This window comes from Balaenoptera ricei, chromosome 1 (assembly GCF_028023285.1).
Source record: "Balaenoptera ricei isolate mBalRic1 chromosome 1, mBalRic1.hap2, whole genome shotgun sequence".
Classification (NCBI taxonomy): Eukaryota; Metazoa; Chordata; class Mammalia; order Artiodactyla; family Balaenopteridae; genus Balaenoptera; species Balaenoptera ricei.
Genome location: NC_082639.1, coordinates 148297370 through 148324236, shown reverse-complemented (window position 1 = coordinate 148324236; position 26867 = coordinate 148297370). Strand labels below are relative to the sequence as shown.

General features: G+C 36.6%; 1 protein-coding gene across 1 annotated transcript in view; it reads right to left on the bottom strand.

Moving 5' to 3' along the window:
• HMCN1 (hemicentin 1) overlaps positions 1-26867 on the bottom strand; it is a 518244-nt gene that overhangs the window by 284324 nt on the left and 207053 nt on the right. Inside the window, exons 7-11 of the mRNA XM_059937996.1 lie at positions 22002-22122; positions 20735-20998; positions 19255-19399; positions 15271-15392; positions 10179-10454 (exon numbers count right to left, since the gene is read on the bottom strand). Coding sequence (XP_059793979.1) covers positions 10179-10454; positions 15271-15392; positions 19255-19399; positions 20735-20998; positions 22002-22122 — 928 coding nt within the window. The remainder of the gene's footprint in view (positions 1-10178; positions 10455-15270; positions 15393-19254; positions 19400-20734; positions 20999-22001; positions 22123-26867) is intronic.

Below are 26867 nucleotides of genomic sequence, written 5' to 3'. Positions count from 1 at the left end.
GTCCAAACCCATAGACTGTACAACACCAAAAATGAATTCTAATGTAAACTATGGACTTTGGGCGATTATGATGTGTCAATGCAGGTTCATCACTTGTAACAAATGTACCACTCTGGTGGGAGATGTTGATAATGGGAGAGATTATGCATGTGTTGGGGCAGGGAGCATATGGGAAATCCCTGTACCTTTGTTTTAATTTTGCTGTGAATCTAAAACTGCTCTGGAAAAAAAAAAAAAAGTCTTTTTAAAAATGTGGCCGCACATTTTACAAAAAAGGGATTATTTTTACAAATTATCATGCAACAGGCATAGAATCAAAAGCATATGAAAGTGGATCTACCTAGCACTTCTTGAAGGAAAGATTTTAAGATCTGGTAATTAATTTATCTAGACAAATTCATCTGCTACCTTAGTTATCTTATCAGGGAAGCAACCCACAATGGGATTGGAAGAATATTTAGTCTTGGGAGTCCAGTTTGAGTCACAACCTCCCATCCTTCCAGCTGTCACTTCCTGACTCCCATACTTCCCTTCTCCAAGTTCATCATGGCCTCAACTCCTTTGAACCTTCTTTTTTATTCCAATCTATCAGACCGTGCCTTTAACCCTCTCTTCTTTCTTCATCCAGCCTAAACTCCACGGAGCGTCACTACAAACACTTTTTATTCCCCAATTACCTTGTCTTTTGCTGAACCAACATCACAAAACCACAAACCTATATGATCCTTCGAGGTGTATTTTGAAAAGATTACTGAAGACAGCACAGGAAAAAGCAAATCACACCTTCGTGAGGACAAAGCTTCCAATTCAGTCAGACCCTCTACTCTCAGCAAGCTCACATTTCTGTGCCCTCATTTTTCCATGGCTTTGCACGTGTAGAGTTCTCCATCTAGAAAGACTTTCCTGACTTCTATCTGGCAAATGCTGACTCATATTCCAGTGGATACCTCAGACACCATCTCCTGTGTGAAGCCCTTCTCAATCTCCACTCATTACTGAGACAGTATTCAAGGCTCCTATAGTACCCTGGTGAAGTTCCTATCACATTGGGTAATAGATATTTATTTTTTAAATTTAGTTATGTCCTTTTTTTTTACTGTGGACTTAACTGAGGGGAAGGATGTTGTTTTCTTCTCATTTATATCCTCAGCAAGGAGCAGAATGCCTGACATTTAAATTTTTGGTGAATACATGAGTGAACGAATACATGTATAAACAAATGGACAAACAAGATACCACCTCTGACCTTTTGTAAAAATGTGTTTTAAGTCAAGGCACTTCATACATTTCAGTATTGGTTTCATTATTATGGAAAAAAAATATACCTGACATAGTATGATTTAGATAGTGCAGTGGGAAATAGCATAAATGAAGATCTCATCAATATAACAGCTATCTATCAGCTTTGCAGTCTCAATAACCAAATGCTCCTAACATATCCTACGCTTCTGCACATGCAGCAATAAGTACTCCTATTTTGGGTATTAGCTCTAATTCAATTTTTATTCATAATTGTCAAATATCAAAGCTCCTTCCTCATGTATAAAAAGAGTAAGTCATTATGTTTTTCCTGTATTACAAATATCTAATCTTTAGAAACAGAATTTGCTTTTTAGCTGGGTCATTAATTTATAAAACAATAACTCAAAGAAACATTAATTAACGTTTCAAGGGAATCTGAATCAAGTCAATTTTTAGTACGTGTTCTGACATAGGATTTTTCAGACTTGGCAATAGTTCCTTTGCCTAGCTAAGCCCTCTGCTTTTCATGCAGTCTTTCAACAGACATGCATGCACACAAAACTACGTGCTAAATATGATGTCAGGCACTAAAGACCCCAAACTGCAGAAAACTGGGTCCTGCCCTAATGTAGCTTACAGTCTAGTCATCTTACATGGTCTCTGTGTTCATATTCCCAGTCCTCTCTTTCCTCTAGGCTGTTACCAGATGCTCTATCAGAACTTAGGTCAACGGATTCACCAAACTTTTTTTTTTTTTATATATTTAGATTTAGATTTCCAGCTATTCTTTACCCATGTGACAGGAACTTGCAGACACTTTGTATCTTTTCTATTTAAAAAAAAAATTATTTCAGTACTCTCACTTTCCTATTCATACTCAAGGACCCTTTATTTATTTTCTCTTTTTATACTTTACTCTACGCACCTGTACCTTAGACCTGCTAATAGCATGTGTAGGCATTTCTGTACACTATGCAGAATGATGGAAAGACCTAGTTCAGATCTGGGCTTTGCCACTTGCTGGCTTTGTAACCTAGGGCAAGCCACTAACCCCGCAGATACAAATACATACAATTTGTGAGGGTTAGATGGCATAATGTATGTCACGAATTCTCAAAAGTTTTAAAATGGGTAACAGTGGATTGAAGTACTTCATTAGGATAACTTACTGGATTGAAGTGCTTCATTTGGATAACTTAGTGGATTGAAGTGCTTGCTGATTCCTCGTCTGTTCTCTCTCTTCCCAGCAGTCCCTGAACTGTGAAAGTTATCACAGCCCATCATTTAACCTCTCCAACATCTGGATATCTTTCTAGCTCACTTAAATCCATCAGGCTTGGCTTAATACACATTTTCTAATGGTCCATTTTAGCTGGAAATTAAAATGTCCTTGGTGTCAAGCTTCTTTAATAACAATGTCTCATATACTTGAAGTATTTATTAGGCCATCGCATGCCTTTTTTTCTTTTTACAATGTAAATAACTAATTCTTTAACCTTCCTTATAACTTCTATTTAAAGACATTTTAATAATGTTTCTGTCTTCCAAGATTTAGAGAAATAGGATTCTTTCTATCTACAAATAAAGTGGTCTAAGATCTATATACCACATAGATGCCTTGCATGAAAGACAAAAAAATGAAATGCATAATATTTATTTATACATTTTACTGCATGGAATTGAATCGTATTATAACAGAAGATTGCCCCTGACCATGGAGTCAGCAGAGGACATTAGTCAGATAAAGTAAGTGAATATTAAACTTTTCTCTTCATAAAGTTTACAGTCAGCCTATAAAGAAGTAGGAAGCAAACATTTCTGTAGGAAAACTACACATTCTGTGGATATCACTGCAGGATATACTTGATGTAAAATTTCACTAGAATATTTTCCTTCAAATCTAAAAGCCTCCAACTCACTCCTTATTAGATCCCTAGTATTCCATAGACAACAAAACCCAGTATTTTAACAGAGCATCTTATTCATTTGTGCTGATTCACACTGAGACATCAAAGAACCAAAGCAGTGAATAAAATTAACTTTTGACAACAAGTAATGATTTAGAAGTTTTAAGTATATGATTTCATCTCATCTAAATGAAATCCACAAAGATGGCACTAGTATTTGAAACAGACATAGATATATCTCAGGTCAACCTCCAAAAATAAAAAGCTTAACTAGCAAGACTTCAATGTATTAAAATGTCTAGGAAAATAGATGAGCTAATTAAATTCAATTTTTATTATTCAAACATAGATACAGACTTCTATAAGTGAAAATTTATTCCTGTGAAAATCTTGCAAAGGGGAAAGTTAAGGGGATTTTCATGATTCTCTTACTGGACTATTAGTTATAAGAAAACCTAATTTAATTATCAATTAATATTCTGCATTTCTCCTTTTTCTCTTACCTCACTTGGGTTCAGAAATGATTTAAAACAGATTACTCTGTGATATAATCCTATAAAATTCCAGACCTTTAAGCTTTCAAATATGATTTTTTGTACTGTCAAAATTTCTCACTTGACACTTTTTGAGAGGCATTATTTCCTAATTTTTCTTAATTATTCCTTAGTTTTAAATTATCTCCTATTTACTTTCTTAATTATATCTTAATTATTTTAAATATCAAAGTGATAAAGCAAATTTATAGAATATTTAGCAAAGAAGGAACACATATTACCCACATATAATTTGATCTCCCCAATAAAATTAATGTCAGCATTTTCAAAACTTTTAAAATCCTATTTACACAAAGGTTTAAGATAATTCATTTCTATTGAATACTTTTTTTCAAGTACAGAAAAGCATAAGTAAAAAGTCACTTATAGGTCCATTGCCACCAACAATCACATTTTTGTATATATCAATTTAGTTTTTTTTTCCTCCTAGCAGAACTGCGTGTGGCTTTTATTTGATTGTTATTTTGTTTGCATAGCTGTACTTCTGAGTCTTGTGGTAAACCCTGCTTGAGGTAAGCAGAGTTTTCTGAAAAGTTTCCTGTGTCTAGTTATACCATGATCTCCACAGTGAGGAATTCTCATAATGAAATAAGCGTATCAACCCATTCACATTCTCTCATGCTCATTAGTGAGACTGATTGAACAGCCATAGTTTCTGCCATCAGCATTTCTTTTCAAGGCTCTTCTGATAAATTGATAATGAGCCTATTAGTCACTGAGGGAAATTAGAGTGATGGAAAAAGGCCACTGGGACATTTGTTTCTGCTGCTGCTGGACTCAAAATTCCATCATGCTGCCAAAATTGAAGTCTTTTAAATGTCCATGGTCTTAGTAAGAACTAAAACCCCACGGGGAATATCTGAATGGCTGACTCTAGGTAATGTGACCTGCAAGGGTTTAGGGAAAGGTAATTATCTGATCTCATCTGTTTTCCACCTTTTTTATTATTGAAGTAGAGTTGATTTACAATGTTGTGTTACTTTCTGCTGTACAGCAAAGTGAATCAGTTACACAGATACATATAGCCCCTCTTTTTTAGATTCTTTTCCCATATAGGTCACCACAGAGTATTGAGTAGAGTTCCCTGTGCTGTACAGTAGGTCTTTATTAGTTATCTACTTTATATTTGGTAGTGTGTGTATGTCAAACCCAATCTCCCAATTTATTGCCCCCCCTTCCCCCTGGTAACCATAAGTTTGTTTTCCAAGATAGTAAAGAATTCCTCTCCAAATTACAGAACATGTTCAGACCCTAAGAGCCAAAATATGACAGATATCCACTTTAACTACTTTCCAGCCTTTAGCATATCTGAGAAGTTTGACACCAGTCTGATTTTATCCCTCTGTTTACAACGTATTGGTTTAGTCTGTATGCTGTGGAGTTTTTTCCCCTCATACTAGCAATTTGAAATTTCAGCCAGGAGGTGTCTAGATGAAGTTCTCCCTTCATTGACCTTGCTTGATTTGCTCACTCAGGACAATTTTTTTTTCCTCCCTAGTGCACTTTTCTTCAATTATATCTTTGACTATTTTTTTAGTTTCAGTTGTCTTTGCTGTGTACCTATATATGTTATATACCTATAAACCTTAAAGTTCCATTCTTTGTTTTCATTTCTACTTAAAATATCATATTATTCGACTCTTAGTCCTTTGCCTCAATATTCTGAAAGAACTTCTCAAGTTTATGCAGCACATCCCTGATTTTATTTTATGTAGTACAAATTCTGTTCTTCAGTATCTCTGATTCAGACTGCATTATAATATTGCATTTTTAACATCAAATCCTTTTATTTCTTCCATCACACTTGCTATTGTCCTTTCATCTTAGCCAGTTCTTCCTTTATAAATATATACTCCCACTTAAAGGAGGATAGGTCTTTCTGAAACACAATGGTGACAGTAAACATTTTTTTTTCCAGTCTTTAGAATAAGCTACTACTTTCAAAGCATCAATTTCTTCTAAGTCTTTCCCCCTGCCTTGTTTTGTTCCCCAGTATTTTTTTCTTAGGTCCTATGCTTTATTTTTTCCTGTTCTGCTGCATCTGTTTTGACAATCTTCTGTTTATTAACCCTCAAATGATGTGGCATCTCTCCAGACTCAGTGTCAGTCAACAAAGTGTTTGAATGGACCTAACTTCATTCTCTGTTTACTTTTGTTCTAGTTGAACCCTCTTTGCAGCTCTGTAGCTAAGAGTCTGATGTGCATAGCTCCTTGCCTGATTCTCACCCATGATACCCTTCTGGCTGAGATGGGCCGCTCCCCTCTGCTACCATTTGTCTCTAAAATCCCTTCTGACATACCCATCAATGTTTCTCTTGCTTCCAAATATTTTCACTTGGTGAGAAACATATCTCAGGTTCCAATTTTTTACATGGTGCCAGGTTGCCTGTCCACTTCTTGTCCTACTGTTTTCCTAACTAGATGGTTATAGCTATTGATAGGTTTAAGGAGGTAGCATGCTGGCTCCCTAAAGAGTAACATTTTCTTTCTGAAGCAAGCTATGAAATGAAGGAACAGAGATACATCCTCCCTGCTTTCATGTGAACATAAGAAAAGATGGACCACTGATTGAAATTTTCATTCCATTGAACTTAAAATATAAGTGAAGACTATATACTTATTTATACAAATAAGAATCTTTATATATAACCTATAAAATTCCTCCCCAAATTTTTTTTTTTTTTTTTTTAAATTATTATTTATTTATTTATTCATTCTTGGCTGTGTTGGGTCTTCGTTTCTGTGCGAGGGCTTTCTCCAGTTGTGGCAAGAGGGGCCACTCTTCATCGCGGTGCGCGGGCCTCTCACTGTCGTGGCCTCTCTTGTTGCGGAGCACAGGCTCCAGACGCGCAGGCTCAGTAGCTGTGGCTCACGGGCCTAGTTGCTCCGTGGCATGTGGGATCTTCCCAGACCAGGGCTCGAACCCTTGTCCCCTGCATCGGCAGGCAGGTTCTCAACCACTGCGCCACCAGGGAAGCCCCTCCCCAAATTTTTGCCACTGTATATTGCAACTGGTTTTTAGTATTCTTCAGTTTTGTCTTTTTGAGGTCTTTACAGATATTTTACTGTTAATGAGAAGAGGTTGTAGTAGCTAGACATATACTATTTTTAACCAGAAAATCCTTGCTAACTACTACCAAAATTTGTAAAATCTGGATGTTTAACTTTTTTTTTTTTAAAACAACAGTTCCTGTTTATTTTTATTTATTTATTTTATTTATGGCTGTGTTGGGTCTTCGTTTCTGTGCGACGGCTTTCTCTGGTTGCGGCAAGTGGGGGCCATTCTTCATCGTGGTGTGCGGGTCTCTCACTATCGTGGCCTCTCTTGGTGCGAAGCACAGGCTCCAGACGCGCAGGCTCAGTAGTTGTGGTGCACGGGCCTAGTCGCTCCGCAGCATGTGGGATCCTCCCAGACCAGGGCTCGAACCCGTGTCCCCTGCATTGGCAGGCAGATTCTCAACCACTGCTCCACCAGGGAAGCCCTGGATGTTTAACTTTTAAAAGTATTTCAGGACTTCCCTGGTGGCACAGTGGTTAAGAATCTGCCTGCCAATGCAGGGGACACAAGTTCGATTCCTGGTCCAGGAAGATCCCACATGCCCCAGAACAACTAAGCCCATGCGCCAGGACTACTGAGCCTGCGCTCTAGAGCCTGTGAGCCACAACTACTGAGCCCGTGTGCCATAGCTACTGAAGCCCTCGCGCCTAGAGCCCATGCTCCACAAGAGAAGCCACCGCAGTGAGAAGCCCGTGCACTGCAATGAAGAGTAGCCCCCACTCGCCGCAACTAGAGAAAGCCGGCACACAGCAATGAAGACCCAACGCAGCCAAAAATAAATAAATAAAATAAATTAATTTAAAAAAAAAAGTATTCCAGATAGAAACAGTTTCCAAACAAATCTGTGGAGGCAGAGTAACATAAATGAGGTTATAAATTAAGCTACTGATTCCCCTGTAAGCAAGAAAAATATTCCTAAAGTGTGTATTCAATCCAAGTAACTATTGTATCTTTTAAGCTTTCTTGAACTATTTTTTATTTTTGCTTTTTAAAACATTTAACTGCATAAAAATGAAATTAATTTACAATTTATGATTCAATGTCAATAGTTGGCAAACATATTCGCATGAATTATAATCCTAGGTACAGCGGTTTATTTCATCAAATATCCACTGCTTTTCAATAATGTATTCAACCATAAGATAATCAGATGGCTACAGTTAACTAGAGTCTCTTATTTTTTATTAAACAGTGCCATCAATTCTAGAACATATTTTGTTAGATTTTTAAAACAAATTTTTCACCAAAATTGTTCCCTCAAACTCAAGACAAACTAGACAGGCCATAAAATAATGCCTCTAAACAGATTTACACCACTAGAGATTATACAGGCTAGCCAGTAATCATGTAATGACATGTGTTTTTTGTATTTATATTTTGTACATTATATAACATCTTACCTCAGAACTTAAATCATTAGATAATAATGAGTCTATTTTACCAGAAAGAAGAGAGTTTAGGGTTTCCTTTAAAAGTATGCATTTCTATATCATAGGATTCATACTTTGGAATAGATTCAAATGCTGTTTTGGAAAATGTTGTCCCTGAAACCACCTGAGAGGTCTGTTATAAATGCAGATCCCCAGGCCCTATACCAGGCCTGTGAAATAAGAATCTCTGCGTGTGGGGTTAGAATTTCTGCTTTTTCAAAAGTTCCTTGGGTAATTCTTTATTCATGAAAGTTTGAGAATCACTGCTCAAATTGACTAAACAATACTAAAGGATTAAAAGTTAATCTGGGGAAACAAGGAAGGCTCTGATTTTATTTTGCAATCCCATTCTAAGGGACTCCAGGGAAAGAACCAAGGTCACATTTCAGAAATCCATGAACATTTATCCTATCTGAAACAATCCGTTTGGTAAAAATACTTCCAAAACTCTAGTAACTCAAGTTACTACTTGGATTGACTCAAATGATCTAGGTAGTTGACCACGTAGAAATGCAGTGAATCATTTACAAAAGTAATGTTCCCCCAGAGGTTTCAGCAGATCAACTAACAAAAGACACACAGCCATACAGTCGGATTGCAGAATATATCTCAACTACCAGCGAGAAAACCAGAATCAGATGTCAACCATTTTATTAAGTCTCATGGCAGTTTCACTTTTTTGCCATTAATAACATTCCAAGAGCTAGCCTCCAAAACTCAGTGGTCACTCTCTTAGATAACCATGTTAAAAAAAACATCTGACAGTGTTACTTGAGGCATGTTATAAAGTTGTTGCTAGTACCACAACCAAGGAGCCAGACCTGATTCCAATGCAATCAGTCTCTCACATCAAGGATTTGAAATGAAATATTCTGCTAAGGCAGCAACCGAACCTTTCAGCTAAACTGTGTAAAACTGCCAACAGTAAGTTGCTCATTACATTAAGACTCTAGAGACATTTAGAAGCCAATTATGATTCTACTGAAAGAGATACTTAGGAATAGTTTCTGATCTTCATTTGATGGTAGCGATTAGACCACATTGTTAATGCACTTGTTTTCAGCTATCTGAAACTATCATTTAGTCTATATAGACAATTCAAGTTTGGCTTACCATTAGCTTACTTTCAGTAAGTACCGTGTGTGTGTGTGTGTGTGTGTGTGTGTATGTGTGTGTGTGTGTGTGTGTGTAACATAAATAAGGTAAAAACAGCTCTGCTAAAGTTTCAATAAAATTTCACCTAGGGCTTCCCTGGTGGCGCAGTGGTTGAGAATCTGCCTGCCGATGCAGGGGACACGGGTTCGAGCCCTGGTCTGGGAAGATCCCACATGCCACGGAGCGACTAGGCCCGTGAGCCACAACTGCTGAGCCTGCGCGTCTGGAGCCTGTGCTCCGCAACAAGAGAGGCCGCGATGGTGAGAGGCCCGCGCACCGCGATGAAGAGTGGCCCCCGCTTGCTGCAACTAAAGAAAGCCCTTGCACAGTAACGAAGACCCAACACAGCCAAAAATAAATAAATAAATTAAGTAAAAAAAAAAAAAAATTAAAAAAAAAAAAATTTCACCTAGACGAGAAACATCTTAAAACTTAATTAAACCATAAAAGTAAATTAAATATGCAAATAATGCACTCAAATTGGGAAAAAAACTTTTTTTATCAATTATTAAGTTTTTTTTAAAGTTCACAGGATAAATGAGAGAATTTAAAACCATTAAATCATCCAGAGACAATTTCTATTTCTATTTGCTTAAAATAAAGGTCTTCAACTACTAGGATTAGCTGTGCTTGTTTTAAAGTCACCTATTTGTTAGTGATGTTTTAGTTTCCAGTTTAGTCAGCTTCAGACCCTCAAGGTCCACAAGCATTCTATCTTTCAAAACTGTAATTGTTTGCGTAGATACCCTCAGAGAGACAACTTAAGAGAACAGAAATCAAAAAAGGAAGACAGAAAGACGCCATGATTCAGAAGTTACCATAAGCACAGTACCTTGCACTGTGAGGAAAACTGACGCAGACGATGATCCTCCTTCATTGGAAACTACACAGTGATATTCTCCGGCATCGCTGAATTTCACACTCCTCAGCTCCAGGGAAAGGTTGGCCAAGATCCTCATTCCTGCTGGATCTGCCAGCCTGACATCTCTGTCATTCCTCTGCCAGGTTAGATTGTAATCCACTGCACTGATGACGAGACAGGTCAAAAGTGTTCTTTCTCCAGGAGTGACTGTAACATTATTAGGCACTTGGATGACTGGCGGGGGCTCTGTGTGAAATGAAAAGATTCAAATTGAAAGATCCAGAAGTCATTTTGCTCACTCATAGAGGTGGTTTAAAAATTTAATGAGCATGTGTTGAATATCTAGTAGGAAAGATGCAGTACAACGGAACATATTCATTAATACATATGTCTGTCACCCCAAGAAAATTATCATCTAGTTGAAAAATGCTTTCAATAGGAGTGCATGTTTACATACCAAAGTACACTCAAGTCCAAATCCATAAATTATATATATGAGGATCAAAGAGGCATGGCAAAATGATATGACTTGACTGATTCAGGATTGCAGAATGAGTCAAATTTCAATTTGAATTTTGAAGAAAGTAGCATTTATGGATTTTTAAAATTTAAAACCATTTACTTAGTGTTTCAAAGAAAATAGCGCATGAAGTATGGTAGATATGGAAAAGATACAATGGTATCAGCTTTAAGGGGATTATAATCTTATTAAGACACAGTACAACAGTAGAGTAAGATGAATTTCTCCCAGTGAAGATGAGGAATGTTTGATTTAAGCAAGTCAAGTTAACGGTAAGGCATAGACTTTTAAAAAAATTATACACATTGGACCATGTACACAAAAGGCATTGAGTAATGCAAGCGCATTTCAGATGTGGTCAAAAGGCACTTACTAATTAAATATTTAACTACATTTCTAGAGAAAATCACATATTGCTCTCGTTAGGTTTGAGAATACTGTAAATCTAAATGCCCCTGTAAAGCTCACTCTGCCCAAATGCTTTAAAATAACCTGCCATAGCAAGCCATTATTGAGCAATAATATAGCAATAAAAACTAGCTGGAAACCCATGTGTCTGTTTCAGTTTAAATGTGAAAGAGTATCAGATATTCAAGATCCAATTTTATACTTCGTTATTCAAAACTATATATACGTGCAGATGAATAACATAAGCCTAAAATAAAACCTGGAAGTAATATGCCAAAACCATAGTGGTTATCTCTGAGAGAGAAAAATGTGTATATTTTTCATATTTTCCTTTATATTTATCTTTGTTTTCCAAACATTTTTAGAGGAGTATATGTTATTCTAAATCATTTAAAAAATCCTTAATTTTTACAATTCTGCTATGTTTTTAAAATCTCTTATGAAAACAGCTAATGAATCAATTGGAAAGAGTACATGAGAAAGTTAGGAAGTTCTGACTGAAGTCTGGTTAGGTATGACAGATAAAATACATGATGTTTTGCTAAATTTGAATTTTAGATAAACATCAAATAACATTTTAGTATAAGTATGACTCATGAAATATTTGAGACACATTTAACTGGGCATCTTATGTTTTTATTTGCTGAGTCTGGCAAACATAGACTGCCTAGCTTTATCCCTAACTAGCTGTATGACCTTAGACAAGCCAATTTATTCACAATGTTTGTTTCCCTATTTGAAAAATGAGATGATTAAATTAGGTAATCTGAAAGATGCTTTGTAGCACTAAGGCTCTGTGATGCTAACATACAAGATGGTATGGACCATCAAAGATCCGGAGGCGAGTATTTGTGAACGTGTGTTGACACCCTATCAAAATCTTTTTGAAGACCACAAAACATTTTGTATGGTCTTCTTTTTTTGTTCTTTTCAAACAAACTTCTTCAACTAGACTAGGGATTTTTAGAAAATGTAAAATCCCATATTATGGGCATACAGGGGATTGCTGGGTGCACACCTAGTTCCTTCTCAAGGACCTAGGCACTCATACCCCTAGCTGCTCTGCTTGTTGGCTACTGAGCTCATGGCCAAGGGAGCTAACATGCTCGGGTTAGGCCCCCTTTCCAGTGCAGCCCACTTCCAGGGACCACTTAATGAAGGAAAAAGACGCAGCTCTCTTGCCTCAATTCAGGGTCACCCCAGCTCCAGAACTCCCTGTAGGATCAGCTGAGGGTCCTGTTGTGATTACATCGCAGTTTAACTTCTTCCACTCGCTTACAGGTGCTCTTCCCTAGAAAACTCAGCAATAACCCTCCTGCGTGCAAAATCTGCCTCAGAGTCTATTTCCTCTTCAAATATAAATTCAAATACGTAAAATGCCAACTTTCTGCTAATATCCAGGAGGAGAGGAGATTTTAAATATGACATACAATACCATCACTGCATAAATATGTACAGATAATAAATAGTATATGCACCGAAATATTTATGCACACATCAATAAATCTGGTGGTGATGGAGGAGATGACGAAGGAGAATTACAGCAGTTTGCAAAAGAGGCCAAGATAACAAATTACTGGAAACAGCCTGGTCCCGGGAGGATGAGGGGGAGTCATTCCTAAGTAAAAGAATGGCTGAGGCTAGGATCAGGGGACCAGAGATGAAACCTCAAAACTGAGAAAGAATGATAAGCATAGGCCTTATGACATTAGGTAAAGATCGCTGGACTGAGAGTCAGGAGGCCAAGAATCTACTTCTCACTACCTATCCATCTGATCAGAAATGGGGCACCTGCCTGCTCTGGGCTTCAGTTTCTTTAGCTACAACATGATGAGGTGGTATAATATTATTGCCAAGTCTTATCCTGCTCTAAAAGAGTATCCTGAAATTAAAATTTAAGATTGCCTGTCACTGACATGCCCTTGACAAGTTTTCTCTTTTTAATTTTACTTAAAGCCAAAATTTTGGTATTGTGTGTATGTGTGCATTGGGGGTGGGGGACATTATGCGAAAAAAATAAATTCAGTAGAGAAAATTAATATAAAGTACAAAATATCATTTGTAAAGAATTTTTTCCTGCTTCTGCAGTTCTGTTCATTGGTTTCTATATGTTTATATGCAATAAAAGAGGTATAATTCTTTTTACACCCATTTTGCATTTAAAACCAATATATCAATAACCAATATCGCCAATGAACCAAAAATCCTTAAAAATGTTGGCTAGAAGGAAATGCTGGAAAAAAAAAATGAAGTAACATATTGCTGGGAGCTTTAACTTTTCTTGAAACAGTTCTTGGGTGCTACTTGACTTTATAAAAGTCCATCCACAGTGATACAAAAACAACACCATTCCATCATGCCGTGTTTTCCCAACACTCCTGTCCAAAATATAAGATCTAACTATCCTGTGAATTCACATCTGATTCTGGTGTGCTGGTTAGTAGTGACAGTAGGGTGGCTGAGCCAGGACCTGGGTGGAGGTTTGAGGCTGGAAGATTAAACAAAAGTTAGCCCAGAAAGAAATGTCCACTCTTTCAAGTCCAAAGGGGCACTTGCTTGCTACTTCTGCTGTTACAGTCATTGCCATACAATCCACGCTTCTGCCTTTCTTTCATAATTAACCAGTGGGACACAATCCCTGAAAAGTGGCTTTGGTACAGTACAACTTCCTAGTGATACCATGGCTTGGCCGGCACAGATTAATACTAGAAGGGCACGTGTAGAGTGTATATTTGGAAGTTACTGACACCACAGGGCCAAATTCTTAGCAGTCAGTTCAGGAGTTCTTTCTGGCACTTTCGAGTTATTTATGCAAGATGTCTGAATCAACTCACTCAAACCTCTTTCCCTGTTGTCCTTCCCTTAATTAATATTGCTGGGGAAAAAACCCTCAAGTGCTTGTTTCTCCAGAAGCTGAGGAATGTTGACACGATTCCAATGCTTTTCATAATTACTGGAGATGAAAAAATGAATAGTTTATGGTGCATGTCAACTTGCTAAATTGTTTCAGAAGACGAACTTAATTTTTCTAAGAATAAGAGAAAATGAATAATTTACTGCAAGAAGAACAGGCTTGCACGCCTCTGTTTTAAAGTTCAGCTTGGACTTAATGATAACAAACATAAATCCTAGGCTTCTAAACAGCCCTACAGTTATAAAGCTACTTTTGTCTTAAATTTTCCAAAGAAAATGCACATCAATACTAATTTGACAATTCAGACATTGTTATAAACTCAACAGGCACATTTAGGTCAGAAGAGGCTTACTATTAAACACACAGCAACCCTAGGCTACGAGGCAGGTAGAAAATAACTGAGTCAAAACAAAGTTTCCAATAAATTCTATATATATGCTGAGTAAGTGGCTTAAGTCCTGATCAATGATGATACATGGTAGTCTGTTTGGTTTCTAATTGATAATGGTAGTCTTTTTGGTTTCTAATCTGGGAGATTAGAGGAAAAAATGAATTTTTTTCACTAAAATATATTCTACCTTATAAAATAATCTGAGCCTTGCCCATTTATTCATAGGAAACATACTATTTAAATGTAAATTAATTAGCATGACTTCTGCCCTTCTTAATACCAATATTGTAGCCACTGAGGTCCTATGTTTTTTGAATGTGATACTTTCCTTATTGTCCTCAACTTAGATGTCAGAATCCATTCACAAAAGCACTCCGCTCATTATAAATATGGGAGAGGGAAGGGGAAAGTTAAACATTGCTATAATCAGAATGGATCTCTCCCTTTTCTTATATTTTATTTTTTCAAAGGAAAATACTATATGGAGATTAAAAAATATTTATTAAGCCCCTATAATAATAATAATGATAATAACAACAACAACAATAAAAACAGCTAATGTCTATTAGGTGTTTCTATGTGCCAGACTCTCTTCTAAGTGCTTAACATACACTATCTCATTTAATCCTCACAGTTTCTCCATGAGATAGAGACTGTTACTCTTATTGTCATCGTTTTATAGTTAGGAGAGCCAAGGCACTGAGTTCTTAAGTAATTGGCCCAAGGCAGGTCACACAGCTAATATGCAATGAAGCCTGGATTAACAAACATCCCATTTCCATAGCTGCATTAATACTTAGGCAACTGCAAAGCAATTAGGGATAATTACCTGACACGTCAAAGAACGTCTGTGCCCGTCCAGTCCCTGCACTGCTGACAGCAATGCACTCATAGGAGCCTTCATCAGACAAAGTGACCTGTTCAATATCCCAGGTCACACTGGCCGATTCTCTGGGGTAAGAAAATGGAAGCATGTTTAGTTACTACAAAAACAAGACCAAATTGAAAACAGTGATTCCACTATATGTTTTATGCATTCAAAAGAACGGCTTAAAAAAAGTTCTTTATAGCTTAAAATTATACAGAGTTCTTTTATTATCATAATTTTATTGATAAAATTATGCAGAGTTCTTTACAGCTTAAAATTATACACCTTTTGTATTTTAATTAGAAAGTTAAGCTTTGCTACTCTGAGCAAAAAACATAACAAAGACAGTAAGTTCTGTTGGTTTTTTTTTCTATTGATCTTCATAGGCTCTAACAAAAGAATTCACTTCCACACAGGGAGATCAGCTCAGTGCTTTGTGACCACCTAGAGGGGTGGGAGAGAGGGAGACACAAGAGGGAAGAGATATGGGAACATATGTATATGTATAACTGATTCACTTTGTTATAAAGCAGAAACTAACACACCATTGTAAAGCAATTATACTCCAATAAAGATGTTAAAAAAAAAAAAAAAAAGAATTCACTTCCAAATGTGAGAAAAACTTGAAAGAGGTAGAGGATAGAAGAGTGGAACTTTTTTACTGAGAAAATATCAGGGAGACATCTTTAATCTTCCCTCAAAACTCATTTAATTCAAACTAATGATCATTTTACAACTTTTTTTTTTTCCACATTTTCACATTCATATGTCTTTCTTTTTTTCTTTTTTGAACAGGCCTGTAACTTTGCTGTTGAGAACTATAGCCTGTGTCTATGTCCAGTTAGGGTCACTGGAAATTTCTTTAGGAGACATTCGCTGGCTATGTCAAAACATAAGATACAAAACTGGCACAGAAACACTCTTTATATCCTCTCTCCTTCCCCTCTCATTTCCAGGTTTTGGTCATGTTCAGTGGGGTTCTAGCCAAAGCAACTCAACCAGTAATTTACAAGTGTGAAGGCAGAAAACAGACTTTTTGGTTCCCAAAAGATAAATTCTCTTTAACTTTCTTATATATAAGCTCTACATAAGGTTATATACCATAACTGGTTCAATCTATGTATATAATGAGTAAAGAAAAAGATTATCAGTTTTATAGTCAAAGTTGTCATTTAGGTAAAATAAATCCCTTTGCCATATTACATATTCATTCATTTAATAAATATTTATACTTTGTCCTCTAACACTCTTCAAATTGTTTCTCATTTTTTGGAAATGTCTTAGTAATAGCTATTTAATCCTTGTTTAAAACATTCCAATAATCTATAAAACAAGCATTATATTGTTTTAAAATATAATTGCAATGTCATAAATATTTTCATAATTTTTTCTTATAATCATCCATAGCTATTTATAAACTTTTTAAACATTCAAGATACAGACGAGATGAAAAGCCCACTGCAATCAAAACACCTTCCACTGAAGCTGAAAGTGGTACAAGATATGCAACCTCACAGTAATAACTCCAGATCTCTCCCCATCCGAATGAACCACACCCACCACCAAACCACTATGAAGAATTCACTGAACTCTTAATGTACATTTACCACTAACCTAGAGTTTGTAAGAGAAAGTCAAGACACAGGTTCCTGTCATTAGGAAAGTGAGAAAATTAGCAAGGTAATCCTTCCATGTATTTCAGCAACTGAGAATATTCACTTAATACTGTTTCCTTTCACTTGCGTCTGCATTAGGTGTCAGTGGTCCTTACTGTCACGTTCAGAAGAAAACGGAGTATGACTTATTCTATGCTGCATTGATCACCTAAGATGTATCTTGAATGCTTAAGAGCAGTAGGCTAAGCCCAAATTTACAAATGCCATTGTCTAGGAGGTACTGGTAAGTTCCAGGAAGGTAGGAGTTTGAAATACACACATCTTTCATGTCTTCTGCAGTGCCTACTTCAGAGCCAAGCAAATTTTAGGATTCATCAAAAACTCAGACATGCAGAAATTTTAGAATAGAAAATGACAATTCTTCTAGTCTTAAGGCCCTTTATTTAAAAACAAGAAAGTCGAGGAAGAAAGACAAGTAATTTATTCAAAGGCACAAAACGACTGTATGGAGTGCTTAGAGAACATTCTTTACAGTTATACTTGTTCCTCTCTTATTTATGAAATATTACATGAAAACAATTCTCTTTTTCATGTACCCTTATCAGTTAGCATTAAGATTATATGGCCACGATAAAAAGTTTTGAAGGGATGACCTTTGGAACAGGGGAAGGAACATGTCAGATAGAAATGTGTCTTGTTACTGATGGAAACTAATTCTCTCCTACATACCCTAGAGACCACAGCGACTCACATAACAAAGATCCCGTCATGCAGCTGGAGCTATTAGGAAATCTAGGGCAGAGATGTGCAAGTGAATTGGGATTAGAGTATCAATCCATCATCACCCATGCCCAATTTTGTCTTTAGCCTCTTACATCCAAAGAACTTAACAAATGTCAGCAAGGCATGTCACATCTCTGGGCCACAGAGCTGGAAAAATGAAAGAAAGAATCCTTGTGGTTTACCTCAGAGGAATTGTATGGAATTAATAAATTAATGCTTAGAAAGAATCTCAAGTGTCTTTGAAAAATGTTACTATTTAAACACGAAGCAGAATTGTTTGATTTCATCATTCAGTTATGTAACTTCATCATTTGATATCTTGGTCAGTTATGTTGCTGATTATTAAATATGCAGCTAAGGAATTCATCAAGATGTATGCTAAGCAAGTAGCAGGAAATAATACAGTCCAGTCTTTAAACAATGGAAAATTTTCTCAAGTTATAATGAACATTCTTGCCATAGCTTCTGCTTAAAATGACCCCATAAGGAGATTGTATAAGCTAAGACTGTCAAATATTTAACATGTTACACAAGTTATTTATGTGAATATTGAACTACCAGTGTAAAAGCTTTGTAAAATAATTCTTAGTTTTTCCTCCCAAATGTAGTTTCATAGTTAAAAAAAAAAGTTTTCCAGAAATCATCCTCTAGTTTTCAAGGCCTACTTAATTTTTATCATTAGATTCCTTAAACTTGTCTAGAAAATTCACGCATCTTCACAACGGACGTTGGTGCCCTCTAGCCCACTTCCCTTGACTGTTGGCTGCGGTAGTGACCACACACGCTTCTTCTCCATCTGGCCCACACCCCCAGCACACATCTCATTTCTACCCTTCTCCTCTTGGCTCCCTGGGCTCCAGCTACACTGGCTTCCTTCCCATCTTTCTTTCCCACGTGCCTGGTGGACTCTGGCCTTAGTGCATTTGCATTGCCTGTTCCTGGTGTGTGAATGCTCTTCCCTGGATATCTGTGTGATCTGGATATCTCACCATGTTCAAGTCCTTGCTCAAATGCCCCTACTCTGAATTTTAAAATTGCAACTTGGCCAAAACCACATGTACTCCACCAACCAGTAGTACGTGCCCCAATTAACCTGCTCTACTTTTTGCCATAACACTTTAAATCAGATTCAGAGACATGTTTACGCTCAAGCCACTAAAGCTTAAGTTTCAGGGTCGTTCATTTGCAAGGACTCTTGCAAAGTTCAGTACCTAACTTTGTATTCATAATTTTGTGTTCTTTGTCTTATCCAGGGACCCTTAAACTGTGTAAAATTCAGATTCTATAAAACCTGAATCAATTCTTAAATGTAGTCTAGCATTTATTATATTATCATATTATATTTATTATCTGTTTCTGTCTTCCTCCTTTACAATATAAGCTCCACAAAGGTTCAGAATTGTGTCTGTTTTGCTCACTGCTACATTCCAAGACTATGAAGCAAATAAATAAGAATGTCTAATGAAAAAAGTACATTAAAGTAAGTATCTATTTGTATTTAGATATTTAGTGCTATAAATTATTACTAATGGAAACATTTACACACTTTAAGTACTGGTCTACTCCAAGTGTAACTCCATTTCTGGCAAAGCTCAAGGTAAAGGGCAAAAGACTCTCAACAGAGCAGTGAATTTGGCCCGGCTGCAGGTAGTATCCCGGGGTTTTCTCAGGCATTGTAACTTTGGGAGCATCTGGGAAAAAAAGAACATGGGCAAGAAGGTCACAATGATATTTGGTACTGCCTGTTAATCCATTCAAAAGCTTCATACTTAAATTATTCCAGTAAATTCTCTGCCTTCCAGTTAATCTAAATCACGAAAAATCACCTTATCTTTCTTTGTTCAAAGGTTATTAATTTCTGGATTATCTCCATGGACCCTTTACTAAGGTACTCATTGAATCTAAGACTCCACTGATCTTAAGGCATAACACTTTTTGTACCACCAAGATAGAAAACAAAGCTACCAGATAAGAAAACAAAGCTACCAGATAAGTTACAATACATCATCAATTGTAGAACATAGTTCAATTTCAAAAATGTAAAACTATGAAAAGAACACACATATCCTAGAATTGAATTCATAGGGTAACTGTTTCCAAAAAGGAACGAAAAAATTGATTTTTAAGAATCCAATAGCTTTTTTAAGCATTCAATTCGGGGGCTAACACAACTAACTTTGAATATTGCATATGAGGAAATACTGAGGTTAGTTCTATTATTTCCTTTCTACAGCTATTAATCAAAAGCTATAGAGTGGTTCCTGAATTTCCCAAATCATAACCTTACGTATAAATGATAAACTGTTATCCCTCTACCCGAAAGTACAATATTAGAAACAATCCTTCTGTATCCTTGTCAGTCCATGGTTCAAGTTACATTCAGTTCTAAAGTTTTGGTCAGAATCCAGTCATCAGCCTTGAGAAATAATAGCAAATATATAAGTAACTAGCTTACTAATTAACTAACTAACCAAAAAAGGCAAAATCATCACCAGTTATTTGCAAGGAACTACTGTTCACAAAGTAGAAAGGTTTCTGACAATTGTATACAAACGTTTAGCCAAGTCAGATCGCTAATCAAATATTAAACACATATGCCAGGGGGAGTAAGAGCACGAGAACTTCCCAGTTCAAATTCTCACACTGATTGAAGTAGTCAAAATCCTCAGATCTACAATCACTGAGACTTAACATGAAACTTTGAATGTGATATTTTATGGTTAGGAAAACTTGTGTTACCTAAGTGTAAATGCTCTTCTACATGGTGACCCAGTAATAATGATAGGATATTATTTTTGACTTTAGAGTCCATTCTTCTTATTTTTCTTTTTTTTTGGCCACACCGTGCAGCTTGAGGGATCTTAGTTCCTTGACCAGGGATCGAACCAGGGGCCCCCGGCAGTGAAAGCCCAGAATCCCAACCACTGGACCGCCAGGGAATTCCCTAGAGTCCATTCCTTACTCATAGGAACCCATCAGCCCCTTAAACTATCAATACTCCAGTGTTGAATAAAGTGATTTCTTACCTGGGATGATACTAGAGAAGGAAACACTTGATACTCTCTGGAAGAGATAATCATCCTTATCATAGCCTGTTACTTTGAGAAAGAAAGCTTCATTTGGTGGTGTAAAGTCAGAAATATTCCATATGCCATAAGGTTTTCTATCTGGATAATATTTAATAGGAATTGTCTTAAGAGAGCTGCCTGAGATACTCAGAAGTTCAAGACGATCTACTCTAGCTGGGATGGAAATTCCAGAAGTATTCAGCAGCACATAGGTAGGTATTCCTACAAGAGAAAGGATCTGTCATCATGTGCAAGTAACATGCACCTGAGGTTATCTATCAAATAAGTTTTGAATTATAATAACAGGTAACAAGGACATACGTATGAGTAGTACAGACAGTGCCACAAATTGTGGCCCAGTTGTAGAATCTTCTCTACATAAAAGACAGTTTATTCATGACCAGAGAAACTTAGGAAACCTTAAGTAATTATTTTCATGGTATTTAATCATGTTTATATGTAGAAAGAATAGAATTATGAATATTGTGTTATATATTTGTTATATGAATACTTTTAAAGATTCACTATTCTGTATCCTTCCAGTAACTGCAGCAATAAAAATAAAAGAACTATCAGAAAAAAGAAATTTAAAGTCACAGTAGGATTGAGCCTTCTTTTTAACTATAAATCTTCTTGCATGAATAAAACAAGAGGAAGAAGCAGCTTTCAAATCAACAATAATTTCACCTTGGAACATAAGCACCTTTCAAATCAACAGTAATTTCACCTTGGAACATATAATGCTACATGGTATCTTTAATGTTTTAACTATACACACACACACACACACACACACACACACACACACACACACACACGCAGCATTTCCACCTTGACAACAGGCAAGTAAGATGTTAGTAAGGAAAAAGTCTCAAGATCTAGGTGATCAGTTTTCAAAGTTTAGTAAGTATAGGAATCAATGAGGTGCTTGTTAAAGCGCGTATTCCTGGGCCCTACCTTCTGTGATTCTCATTCAGGAGATCTGGGGTGGGCCCCAGGAATCTTAATTTTTGATAAGCTCCCTGAGTGATTTCAATATCACTGGCCTCGGGACCACACTTTGAGAAACAGTTACCAGGTCAAGAGTGCGATCATATTTAGAATAAAGATGCTATGTTTCCCAATTTTATTGAATACCACAAAATTATAAAATCACAGACAGTCTGAGAACTATTTTGCACTTCAACATCTACTATGTCAACTGAAGTAATGCGAACATACAAACCTTGCACTGGTCTGCTGACTGTGTTTTTGAAGTCCAGGGTGGGCTTTCGGGAAAAACCAGCTCGAAAATCAATAGTACTGAGGCCGGTGATGCGAACAGAGTGCCTTCCACTGCTAGACGTCTGAAAAATGTTTAATGACAAATTCTATCAGCAGTTGATCCAGGATGCAGGTCACACTAGACACTAACCAGTACGGGAAACTGCAGAGTGTTTAACTAGGATTGATGTCCAATCATTGAGGTTTTGATCTGGGTGTTTTGAACTTAACTGTGATTCTGTAACTTCAATACAAGTTTTGTAATACATATCCCAGGGGACTAAAGTACAGTTGAGTTTTATATTGCACGCCCAGTGGTAAAAGACAGAGGGGTGTAGTCATAGTGAATGGACTTGATTCACATGGTGAATGTTCAGGAAATATTTGTGAAATGAACGAATGACTAAATCTTCTCCCCTAAATACCATCCAGGTTCTGTTATGGAAAATATTTCCCTTCTCTTTGCCTCTGGGAAGAGACAGCCAGAACAAGCACAAGAGCCGACCATTCTCCAGCTTTTAGCCAAACGGCATCCTCAGCTCAGCAGTGTCCAGCCAAGGCACTCAGTGCTCAAGATACAAATATGAGTAAAAAAAAGGTCCTGACCCTGTAAGGGTCTATGGCCAGTGAGACAGTCAGGTGGAGAAAGCGAAATCTTCAAGAGGATGCAGTAAATGCAGTGACAGAATTACAGAAAAGGCACATAGAAATATGTATATAAAAGCATAGACTAGCCTGTAGTTCAGTTAACACCTCCTAAGGGAGATGAACAAGATATTGAATAGCTAAGCACTGAAGTTACCCATATGTGCATAAATAATAAATATTGATAATTTGGATTAGGGTCACAGGATAAAACACTAACATTTACTGGGCACTTCCTCTGTGCCGAGACTCTTTGAATACATTGGCTTATTTAATCCTTATTACAACCCTATAAGGTAGATATCGTCATTATCCCCACTGCACAGATAAGGAGGTTGAGGCACTAAAGCTATTAAACAGTTTGCCCAAGTTCACAAGGTTTCCTAAATTTCCTATCTTGCAGAGGTGGGGTTTTAATGCAAAAGTCAGGCTCTGGGCTCTTTCCCACCATGCTACATTGTCTCCCAAGGGCAAGGTAAGTCAGAGTTAGCCTCTACATCAATATCTCTCCAAATATGATTTAAGGACCACCTATATCTACACCTACACAAAAGCACTTCAGTTGTTTGCAAAAATATGGACTCTGAGCTCCAGCCGAGATTTACTGAATCAGAATCTCTAGTCAGTGGAGTTTAGGAACATGCATTTCAAAAACCATCTAAAGGCTTATGAACAAGAGTTCACCATTATTTTATTACATTGATCACTGAGATTTTTGTCTCAAAATAAAATGATTACATGATACCAGCATTTAGGTAGAAGCAGAATACAGGAGTAAGAGAAAGCATTCACAGGATAACACCAGGATGCCAACATGGCTCTCCACCTCAACACTGAGAAACACATATTTAGTTATCATAGCATGACAGAAGGTGCTAGAAAGATATATATATATATATGATTTTAATATGGTGGACAGCTAGATTAAGCCACGGCATGGTTAAAGATAAGCCAGCTCCAAGGCTCGGCAAACCACACAGTTTCCCCTAAATCACTGTGACTCATTATTTGGCAATGAGGACAGAAAGGATGAGGAGATATGTCCCTGTTGCTACCAATCATATTCCTCATTGAGCAGAACTTGCAGGAACTCAGAGGAAAGGAAAATGAAGGTGAGGGAAAAGAAAAAAAACACATCTTCATGAAAACAGTGTTGTATTCTTAGTATAAATTATGCTGCTTATCACTATGGCTCATTTTCATAGGGGTAACAAAGGATTGTAAGTGTAAGTGTAGGAGTCTCAGTACCACCACTTATTGCATTATTTCTAAAGGAAAAATGTGTTCTGAATTTCACATAACAGACAAGAAAAAAAAAAAAACTACAATCATAAACCAATTTTAAGTCGAGGATTTCCTACAAGGCTATACAAAACCTTGCTAAGTCTAATTTCAACTGCTTTAGATAATGTAGAGCTATACTGAAGACACTATTGTCTACTGGTTTCTTGTAAAAGAGAAATGAAATGGTCAATATTATGAGTTGATTTAGATTTTTTCACTGACATCATCTATTGCTGTTAGTTGTCTTGCTGCTCAGAAAGTCCCTTGTGATAAAACGGCTCTTGAGGCTACCAAGGGTAAATATAACACGTAATTCGCCTAGTGACTGTTGTCAAGTGCTAATCATCTACCAAGTGTCTGTGCACAAATCAACTGATAACGAGTCCATTTAAAAAATGTTGCTTAATAGCTAAGTGAGAAACTTAAAAATTACCTAAGTGTTTGAAAATACGCTATCCTGTTGCTAAATAATACATTAAAAATAAAGCTGAGTTGATGAAGAGGGAGTCCTTTACAATCTCTATAAAAACATTGGAAAATAAATTAATTTTGATCCAAATAACATAGCAAAAAAGTAGGGGGAGATAAGGACATAGTTTTACTATTCTCTGAGAAATGCTAAGAATAGGAAGCGTAATTAGTTAAGAAAATCTTAATTTATTTATATATTATACTGTAAACAGTAGGAATGCCTGCATAGAATTTAAAAGGGTTTGTAAGTAAAAGATATTTCCAAGCGAGTCAGTTTTTATGCACAATGACATCCAACTCTGGGTTAATCAGAGTAATGGGAGCAAGGGACATCACAAATAAACCAAAATTATAGTTTAAAAATATAATGCAAAGAAAAATTTTAAGCTAACTTATTTAAAAATGACCTCTAATACTCACCTCTGCATTTATCATTCTTGAATCATTCTCTTAAAAGAATTACAACAATATTTGGACATTATTTTAGGAACACAATATATCACATTAAATTTCTTCATGAGAAAGTGCCAATAATTTATCATTTTAATCTGTTTTCTTAAAGTAAGCTATTATTTTAGTCTGTTTCTTAGCTGAGTTCCCTTTTTTTCAAGTATTATTGACATAGGAACAAAAAGATTTTATGTATAATGATGGTTAAACAAACCAGTAAATGGAAAAAGGAGAAAAGTACCAACATATACAAAATGCATTCTGTACAGCAGGCAAATCTTTTATGTAAATTATCACGTTTAATCCTCACAAAAGTCTCTGTGAGATAATACTATTATTATCTTCATTTCACAGATCAGAAGGGTAAAGTGACTTGCTCAAAGTCACAGATAAACAGTGGGTAGCAGACCTGGGATGTAAACTCAGTGAGGCTCCAGAAACTGACCTCTACTGCTACCCCATGCATTTCTCATGATCATCTCAGTGAACTGGATTATGCTGGTTTCGGGCTAAAAGCTGAAATATACCCAACTGCTCTACATAATAGAAGAGTAATATGGAATTTCTGAGTCTATCCACAGGAGAGAAGCAGAAACAAAATGGGGAGAAGGAAGGATGGGGGGCAAGGAGAGAGCAAAAGGACACAACTCACTTCAAGATATGTCCCCAAATCTACAGGCAAATCTACTAAACTCACAAAAGATTCTTGGTAGTGGATTTCCTACGAAATTTTTGAAGGGCTGAGCTTTACCCTCCATCGAAGTACAAAAGATTAGAATCAACACACAAATAATCAGGAGGCAAGGAGACCAAAAGAAAGTAAGTCTTCAGGAAACTCCAGAAGCATTGGGAGAAGGCTTTGGATTCTCACATGCTATGGACAGAGTGGGGTTGGAGGAGAAATAAATGATAAGAAGATCTTGGAGGGGCGAAGAAAATTCAGCTAATTCCGTAATGAAGTTAAACAGAGGGGAAGTCCAGCTGTGTATTTCTTATTCCTCTCTTCCCTTCTGAATTATTTTAGCCATCTTAGCACCATTTTTCTATATACATAATTAAATTAGTAAGACAAAAATTACTGATTTAATGTTTTTCTATTTGCTTTTTACATCATGTAGATTTAAACTGTGGGTTATAATAAAATGAGAATTTGGCTCCAAAAATCATCTCTCCACCACAGAATATCTAGAAGTATCACTCTGGCACAGAGCCATCCTCACCTCATGGTTTCTGTAGTTAAGAAGAGGGAAATCTTATGCTTGGAGCATAATGGCTCCAAACATAACAGGAAAATTTCTAGGCACTAGACACTGAACTGGGTTTGTATTGGCTTGAAATTCGGAGAGTTGTATTTTAAAGAGTATATTTATTCATACAATTTATAAAGGTTCATAATGAGCTACACTACTATCCTGAGTTAGAATGTCATGTTGATCAAGTTCCAGAAGAATCTGATTCAGGAATACAGAGGCTGCTGTAGTATGAACAGACCTGAGGCAAAGATGAGGTTAGACTAGATACCTACTGGCATTCTATAATTGTAAATAGGTAGCCATGATCCACAAAGCAGTAAGAGGAAAGAAGGAGCAGAGTGGACCAGAGTGTAGGCTTCTGAATTGGAGTGAGTCTATGAGGAATGAAAAAGCAGGACAGGCTGAAATACCATGAAGCAAGCACCATGGAGAGCTCCAGGGAAAATTAGTTGCTCCTCTGATACCTTCCTGGTCAGTTCTATTGCAGATGGATCTACTTTTAGTTTAAGGATAAAGGCTTATTAAATATTGAAAGCCCTCTCTACACTGAAAGCCCTTGAAGTCAATAATTATATTGTATATATCACCTATAAAATCTTACTCAGTAGGCACTTAATACATGTAGGTTTAATAAATGATACTAAAGTCATCCAAATGCTTAACGTTGGCACTTTTCCTTAGATTCCCCTAGGACCAACTAATGCCAGAGTCATCAAGAATTCATT